Source organism: Abrus precatorius, unplaced genomic scaffold (assembly GCF_003935025.1).
Source record: "Abrus precatorius isolate BTA unplaced genomic scaffold, Abrus_2018 Scaffold3, whole genome shotgun sequence".
Classification (NCBI taxonomy): Eukaryota; Viridiplantae; Streptophyta; class Magnoliopsida; order Fabales; family Fabaceae; genus Abrus; species Abrus precatorius.
In genome coordinates this window covers 26,273,750-26,282,739 of record NW_020874373.1, presented here as the reverse complement: position 1 = coordinate 26,282,739, position 8,990 = coordinate 26,273,750, and the positions used below count along the sequence as shown (strand labels likewise).

Sequence of the window (8,990 nt, the reverse complement as noted above, 5' to 3'; positions counted from 1 at the left end):
TATAAAGATAAAACATATTTAATATTTTTATAATAATTAAGAGAAATAATATAAATAATAAAAAAATAAAGTTATTCATCTCACAAGTATTTTTAAAATAATTTTATTGAGTCATTAAAAATTAATATTATATTATACTTTTTTATCTTTTAGATGTAAAAATCTTGACAAAATATTTTAAATATAGGAATTACTTTAATTATACTTCATTGAGAACAATCATGTTGGAGTGAACTCTGTCTCCTAATAGTCACTATTCGTTCCAGATAAAAGGAAAATTCCAATAATAATAATTTTTATTTATTTTAAAATATTTAAAACTGAAAATTCAAACTATTTTCATGTTATTTTATTTTCTCCGGTAATTTAGAGGACCATTCTATTTAAATATCAACGCCAAGAGCAGCTACCTGATTTGGATGAGTGGGACCCAATCAATCAAAACACACAGTATTGTGTTCTCCGTCCATGTCGTCGATGGCGGAAAGCGAGGATTCACGGATGCTTCAGAAGCTGAGCCGCATCGCCACCCAAATCTCCGAAATCCCTTCCTTCAAGACCGTCATCAAGAGGCGATGCTGGGACCTCACTCGCAGAATAAGGTTCCTCACACCTCTCTTTCAAGAACTACAGAACGACGTCGTTTTGAGCCACGACGTTTACGACGCTCTTGATTCGCTCCATGAAGCTCTCCTCAAGGCCAAGGAATTGCTCCATTTCGCTTCCCAAGGAAGCCAGCTTTTCATGGTTCGTTGTTTTAAATCTCAATTTACATTCTTCCTTTTTTGTCATTTATTTAAATTTTCATTATAGAGTTGGGGAGCGTTTGTAAAAGCTTACATAAATATTATGGAAATAATTTTTTTAGCTCCAAATAAATTTTTTCAGCTTATTTTAATTTTTTAGTATAGTTTATGAGGTTACTCTAAAAATTTTATGGTTAAATTTATAGGACAAGGCTTTTTGAAAAATGAGTTTGTTGAATAGACGACTAATTAATCTGTATTCCCAAACATGCCCTTAGTTCTATTAGTATAACAATTGATTGTAATTGCAGATACTGGAGAGAGAGCAAATTAAGTGCAAATTCACTGATGTTGCTGTTCGTTTTGAACGTGGAATAAGCAAGATTTCCTTTGACGAACTTGATATTTCTGAAGAAGTTAAGGAACAGGTGAATGTTTGCTTTAGACACTTTTACGCCAACAAGAACGTTAAAGTGCTTTATTTCAATGTGAAACTTATTGAAATAAGATAAAAATGAGTTTATAGAGAGTCATAAGTCACTTTTATAAACTTAATTAAACACTTGCTCAAGTGTTTATATAATATATGATAAGTCTCTTTCAAATGTCTCTGAAGAAATGTGGTTTACCTTGGTGTTTTGGTCTTTCGCTTTGTAGTGAGTTGTTAATTTCAATTTTTGTTACCACTTGCTACCTTTCCTGTGTTTGGACTTTAATGTCTTGTTTATCTGCTTCTATTATCATTTCAGGTTGCGCTTGTGACTGCGCAGTTTAGAAGAGCCAAAGAGAAGTTTGATCCACCAGGTCTTGAGCTTTATGAGCACTTGTTGCCCGTTTTCAACCAGAGCTATGATGTGAATACTGAAACTGCTGAACTATGTTTAATCTGTGAAAAGCTACAATTTACCCATGTGGATGACATCAAACAAGAGTCACTCGCTCTACAGAAGATGGTAGTAGACAGGGGTTTCCCTTTTGAGAAAAGCATACACGATATGTCTATAGTGCTGAAAAAATTTGAAGAATTCTTGGTGATGAAATCTGGAAACAATGTTGTGTCAACAAGTGAGGATTTCCCTCATACTGATGAGCCATATGTGAAACTATGTCCGCAATCACTGGTTGTACCTGATGAGTTTCAATGCCCAATATCTCTAGAGCTAATGAAAGATCCTGTTATCATTTGCACAGGGCAGGTTTGTATTTGATATCTATTTTTTAATTGTTTATATGTGTGATAAAAGCGTAGAAGGTCTTATGACTTACTGGTATATTTAGGTTATTGGCATGAAAAGTAGAAACCAAAGTTGCTTGTTATTGGTACCTTTACATGTGTTTATTTGGTATATGGTTTATAGTTACTTGTATACTTATGTGGTAACTTATGAGCAATTTTTGGTTCTGCTCCTTTTTCTATCATTAAGAAATAATGTGATCCCTATGTCTTTACAATATGCGATTGTAAGCAGCAATCAGTAACCCAGAATGATGCTTGTTACAAAACTGCTTGAAGGGAACTGGAGAACATAGTTTTTGGAAAAAATTATGTAAAAATTCAAGTACGCTGGATCAAGGATCAATGTACCTTGTGAGTCGTGAATAAGTAATCACAAAATAAAAAAATAAAAAATCTATATTTGAGGTTTATCTGCTATTAAAATTGTTCTTGAAAAGCAGCTGCGTACTGGTCATAGAAAAATGTTTAGTTGGTTGTCTTTATTCATGTATTGCTACGTTATTTACTAAGTAGTAAATTTGATGTTATCGTGTGATACTGGTAATATCAACAGTTAGATGATACACATCATTGTAATGTTGCTTATAATATTAGCATTTAGATATGTATGATCATAGCTTGCATAATTTGCTTTAGTTATAAGCATTTTTTATGCTAATATATTGTATAAAATAATTTGATGCAGTTAAACGAAAACAACCTATATCTTTTGAAGATTGAGTTTTCTATATAATAAATAAGTATACTTTGGAGACCAAAAGATTCTTTTTATTTTGTATGCTAAGGAACATAGAAGTTATTGCTGGAAATACTTAGTAAAAAAAAGTTCTTTTTCTCCTTTCCTTTTGAAAGTAAGAGAAATATAATGTTACTAAGACAATGTGTTAAAATCTGTTGAATTTATTCATTTTTTAAAAAGAATAGTTTGATGTCTTGGTAGAATATACATTGGATTTATTTTATGTTTTAAAGTCTATGAGAGCCCTGCTATCATTGAGCATGTGGCTCAACATGGGTAATTAGAACAGCAGTTGGGGTTGGGAGATTTATTTCAGCATGAAATTTATTGACTTATCTAATATTTAGTCCTTCTTTGGAAGAGGGAATGAAGTATAAAATATTATGATATTATCCAGAAGTATGTTCAAGACTAGAATATATTTTTCTGTAGTATTGCAGAGTTATATAGCATTATGAAATGTAAACTACTGGAAGTTTGAGACACTAATGCTAATCAAGCTTTAAACTCACAGAACTCTTTCCCAATTCCCATCCTCCTGCAGGGCATTGGATCTTCTTAGGGTTTTCGCTTCAGTTTCGTACAGGATCCAATGTTTGAGCTGGTGTTTTTTTTTTTTTTCTTATTTCCTCTCTCTGTGTGTGTGCACATGTTGGGGATGGAGTGGAGTTTTTGGGTAGTGGCAGAACTAGCCATTAATGTGATTGTTGTTTTGAGGCGGTCCATGCATAAAGAGAAAAACTAGATGAAAAATAGTGGATTTTAAAAATTCGATGAAAAAGTGCACCCCTAGTCTTGGGTAAATTGATAGCAATACTTTTAGAAACAAAAAGTTTTGAATACTTGAGCATGGACTAGTAAGAAATTTAGAATTTGTCCATATTTAGAACCTTTTTAATTATGTTATCTTGGCTCTTTTTGTAGACATATGAACGATCTTGCATAAAGAAATGGCTTGCAGCAGGGCATGAAACATGTCCCAAGACTAGGCAGATTCTTTCCAGCCGTGTCCTCATACCTAACCATGTTTTATACAGTCTGATATCAAATTGGTGTGAGGCTAATGGAGTGGAATCACCTAAAAGATTAGGAAGTTTACGACTTTGTAAGACAGCATCTGATGGATCTTCTGAGTTAATAGATCTTGATATCTTGATGAACAAACTTGCTTCTAATGATATTGACAATCAGCGATTGGCAGCAGGTAAGCATTGTATCAAACACATTTCTTCTCTTCCTTCCTTTCTTTCTTACACGTACATGTGCATGCATGCTACCGGACATGAATGTTAAGATATCACATAAGAATATAGTCAAAATATTCCTAATAGAACTTGGACAGTTCTTCCCCCTTGATTAGATTTTGGGGTTGAATTAAATCTAATGCATTTCTAGTATGGTAGTAGAGTAGATTCAATTATGATGTTGAGTTGCTTACATATGTTCCGTCCTATAAACTTCATAATCTTAATGTTTAGTCCTTGCTGTGATTTATTGTGTTAAGGTGCCTACATTGACTAGGAATATGATATTAATACTCCTTATAAGACTGAAATAATCCTCATTGCTTAATCTAACTTTTGGAATGGAAGACAGTTTGGAATTGTTATTGATTCCCAACAAATTTTAGTATAGCCTATGGTCATACGATCTTTTAGTGTTCTCAAAATCTCTTAAACCATTGATGGATGAGAATTCTTCTTTCATTTGGTGTAGGAGAACATTGATTTGGGTTTCATAGATTAAATTTAAGATTTTGTTTAGTTGATTAATGCTTGATATAGGCATATTGAAAGGTTATTGAGCGTAGTTGAAGGCAGGAGGTGTTTGCAAGCAATAGATTGTGGTTTAAGGGATAAGATTGCTGGCTGTTTTGGTCAAATTTGAAGCAACAATCAACTAAAGATTTGAGGGGACAATTTTTTTATGATGCTTGCCAATGAAATTTGATGTTTGAAGTTGGTAAAAACAAAAATCAATAAAAGATGAAGCAGAAGATAAGATGAAAAAAATAAGCATCAAAGCAATAACTATAGGCTTTGCATGTAGGTTAAGGGTTTGATCATACTAAACAATCAATAAGAATGCATTATGCTGCTATCCTTCTCTAGGAAAGAGTGTTACAACTTACATCTTAAACAGACCTATAATTCATTTGGCATTAATTAAGAATAAGTCATAATCGATTTGGTATTAAGCTATGATGCATGGGTACTAATACAAGTATTGGGTGTGGTGTGATATGATACATAAATATGATAATTTTTAAAAGAATTAGGAGATGGGTATGACAAAATATATTATGTAAAATATAATTATTGTTATAACTTGCTTATATTTTATTAATTTTTTATTTATTTATTTTTAATATAATTGGTATTTGTATTGGTTTATTATCATCTCCATATTACTTATTGGGTGTGGTGTGATATGATACATAAATATGATAATTTTTAAAAGAATTAGGAGATGGGTATGACAAAATATATTATGTAAAATATAATTATTGTTATAACTTGCTTATATTTTATTAATTTTTTATTTATTTATTTTTAATATAATTGGTATTTGTATTGGTTTATTAGTCTTTAACCTCTTAAAAATTTATCAAAAAGCATTATCATAATCAAATTGAAACAGAAATATTATATTCAATTATGATAATAATCCCTTTATTATCCAAAGAAAATATATATATTAATAGATTTCTTGATAACACAATCAAGTTTTGATATTGAAGCAACCATATATTGCATAATTAGATTTAAACAAAAGTATTACATTCAAGTTATGATAATAATCCTTTTATTATCCAAAGAAAAAATGTATATTAGTAGGTTTCTTGATAAAACAATCAGGTTTTGATATTGAAGCAAGCATATATGTGTATTGAGTATCTGGTAACAGTACAATATGAATATGTTGCCAATTTTGAAGTATTTGTGCATTATCGGTATTAAGACTTTACTACTACTAAAGCTATAAGGAAAGCAAAGAAATAGGAAGATAAGTAAAATACCTCGTAACAATTATTATGGTCTTTAGATTGTTACAATTATTCCTCACCAAAATCTAAACCAAAACATTAAGATGATTTGATCGTAAGGCTTATGTTTTGCTGTGTAGTAATCCTCTGAGCACCAGACAAAACTTTGGTACTGTGAAATTACTGCTGCTGTAAAATGTAGTAGTAAATATAATCCATATATTTCAAAATATAAAGAATTAATGGGTTATAATAAAAAAAAAAAAACCACCTGAAATCACTTGAGGTTAGAGCAAGATACTTCTCAATGGTTTCTCCTAATGTTTTCTTAAGTATATTGTCTGACTACATTTTTATTCATCTTCATTTCTTATTTTGGTCATGCTTTCTGGTGCTAAAACTCCTCAAGCGTATTCTTTTATGTCCATCATTAAATAAACATCAGAAATAAGTCTTGTATCTTTCCTTGATATCCTACTTAGTTTACAAAACTTTTCCATCTTTCTTGGATTTTACTTGATCTTAATCTCTTTCTTTCCTTTTTCTCCCCTTGGCATGTTTGTGTATCTGCGCTTTCCCATTTTTCATGCCTAATGATTGACATTACCTCTCAAAAGCGTTGGCTTTTGTCTGGTAACTGCCTACTTAGTCTTCTTAGTGTTATCTTCTTTATAATTTTCCCAGTTTTAAGCACTTCTATACAGTACAAATTTTTTGTTCATATGATTTCATCCGAGACTGCATCAATTCTCCAAATTGCTACCCTTTTTTTTCATCGATTCAAGAATGATGCACACACTTCAACTGCTGGGTGAACACCATGGAAGGTTTAATGCTGATGGAAGTTTAATTATTCTTGGTGAATAAATTATGTGAGCTATATGCACAGATCCAATATGTATGTTTAGCAGTTGAATTTATGAAGGGATCTTGTTTTTGGGTGAATAAAAGTTTAGGGTGAGGGGATGCTCACTCATTCTAAGGTCCAGTATATGCCATGAGCTTTAGCAGAATCAAACTTGACGTTTTTGTCTACACAATTCAATCTTACCAATGAAGGGATCTTAATTTTGTTTGAAGCAGAATTTTGCTTTGCTTTTTGATATCCTTTTAATGTGAGAACAATGCTTTTGTAGGGATCTTTCAAAACTCCATCCTAGTATTTCCTAATGATGATCTGTTGATAGAAACATTCTTTATCCTCATTTTACTGTAGGGGAGCTGCGACTTCTTGCCAAGAACAATGGTCAAAATCGAATGCTGATTGCTAAAGCTGGTGCTATACCCCTCCTTGTTGATCTCCTTTATGTACCTGATGCTGGCACCCAAGAGCATGCAGTCACTGCTCTACTGAACTTGTCTATCTATGAGGATAATAAAGCATGCATCATGGCCTCAGAGGCTGTGCCAGGTATCCTTCATGTGCTAGAAAATGGTAGTATGGAAGCTCGGGAGAACGCAGCAGCCACCTTTTTCAGTCTCTCTGTGGTGGAGGAGAACAAAATGGTAATTGGTGCATCTGGAGCAATCCAGGCATTAGTTACTCTATTTTGCAAGGGAAGCCAAAGAGGGAAAGTGGATGCCGCAACAGCACTTTTCAGCCTGTGTTTATATCAAGGGAACAAAGGACGAGCAATTAGAGCCGGTATTGTTCCCAAGTTGATAGAAATGCTAACTAAACCTGGTGGGGAGATGAGAGATGAAGCATTGGCAATCATGGCTGTAGTAGTTAACCATCCGGATGGAAAAGCAGAAATTGGATCTATGAATGTTGTGCCCACTTTGGTGGAGTTAATAGATAATGGATCTTCTAGGAATAAAGAGAATGCAGCTTCAGTGTTAGTGCACCTCTGCAGTGCCGATCCTCTACATCTATCAATTGTTAGTTCACTTGGGTTGATCAATCCTCTCTTGGACCTGGCAGAAAATGGTTCAGAAAGGGGCAAGCGAAAAGCTGCCCAACTTCTAGGCTTGATAGGAGACCATTGTGAATACACTAGGAAACTGTCAACTAGATTTTAGGTGCTTCTGTTGCCTTTTTAAGTTGCAGCAGCTGGCATAAATAGTGATCAAGGATATGATTTACAAAAGATTACTTGTATAGGATCCCCAATATTTCCTTTTTATTTTTTAGTTAAAAGGAAATTTCCATTTTACTCAACCAATCATTTTGTTGAATTGTATCACCTGTGCTGCAAGGCTGGTAAGATGTGTTAGGTGGCTGTTCGACACAGTTGCAATATTGATTTTTTTCCCAGAAGAAAAAATTGTGTATACTTTTTCATCTCAAACGCCTACTGGCAGTTCTTTTTTGCAATGGAATGTCTTTAACAGTTGTTTAGCCCCATGTTTCCTTGTCTATCTTGTGCTTTAGATTCTTGTCTTTCGGTGGAAAGTTTAATTCACAATCTTGGACCAAATGGTTGCAATATAATATTATTTTCCCCTTTCTTTCCGGGAGTGGAATTTTTGTGATGCAGGTCATCTCAGGAAATAGACAAGTCTCGATGTCGATTTCCACAAAGATTTAGTAAAATCATTGTTGATAATGGGAGGATGGGTTACGTGATTCATTATTCCTGGTTAGGATACCTGAATAACACGGTCTCTTTTTTGTTTTGGCTGATGTCACTATTCTTACATGAATGTATTTGAGAAAAAAAAAAGCCATGATGTTGAAATTGAAAAAAGGAAGCCATTGCGTAATGTCAAATAACTTTCCTTGCAATGTTTGGGACCATGGAGGATCCAGCATAACTAAACCGATCATGAAAAACAGTTAATCAAGTATTGGATATTGTTAAAACCAGAAAGGAAAATGGGTAGAAAAGGGTTACCATATTATAAAGGTTATGTAGTGCTACAAAGGTGAGTTAGCATAATGTGGAAAGAGATACATTGGCACTACAGCGACCGGGAATCAGGAAGACAATAACTCGATAGAAACCCTTCGAAACATGATTAATTTTCCAAGTATGTGGCTGCTGTCTGAAAGTCATTTCATTTTCCACAATGCGTGCATGATCTTCATCAACTAAGTCATCACTCAACTGTTTTCTTGGATAAATAAGGGAACGCGTGGCATGCCTCCTAATAAAGTTTCCCTTTTCTTATTTCATTTCATGTAGGGATGTTAATTCGGTCGAGGCCAATAGATTTTCGTGTTAGGTTAGGTAATTTAAATGAGGATAAAAAATTTGCTAGCCCAGTCAAGTTCAACGTGGGCTAAGAAGCCAAATTGACCAGCTCATTAGCCACTATTCTTTTAAATTTGAATTTTTT

General features: G+C 33.2%; 1 protein-coding gene across 1 annotated transcript; it reads left to right on the top strand.

Annotated features, from left to right (window-relative positions):
- Window positions 1–412: 412 nt before the first annotated feature.
- Window positions 413–8,048, top strand: LOC113863050 (U-box domain-containing protein 13-like). The gene is made up of 5 exons (XM_027496435.1): window positions 413–747; window positions 1,058–1,174; window positions 1,496–1,942; window positions 3,647–3,926; window positions 6,925–8,048. Exons 1-5 carry the CDS (start codon window positions 469–471, stop codon window positions 7,728–7,730), a joined length of 1,929 nt encoding a protein of 642 aa, XP_027352236.1. The 5' UTR covers window positions 413–468; the 3' UTR covers window positions 7,731–8,048.
- The last annotated feature ends 942 nt before the right edge of the window (window positions 8,049–8,990 follow it).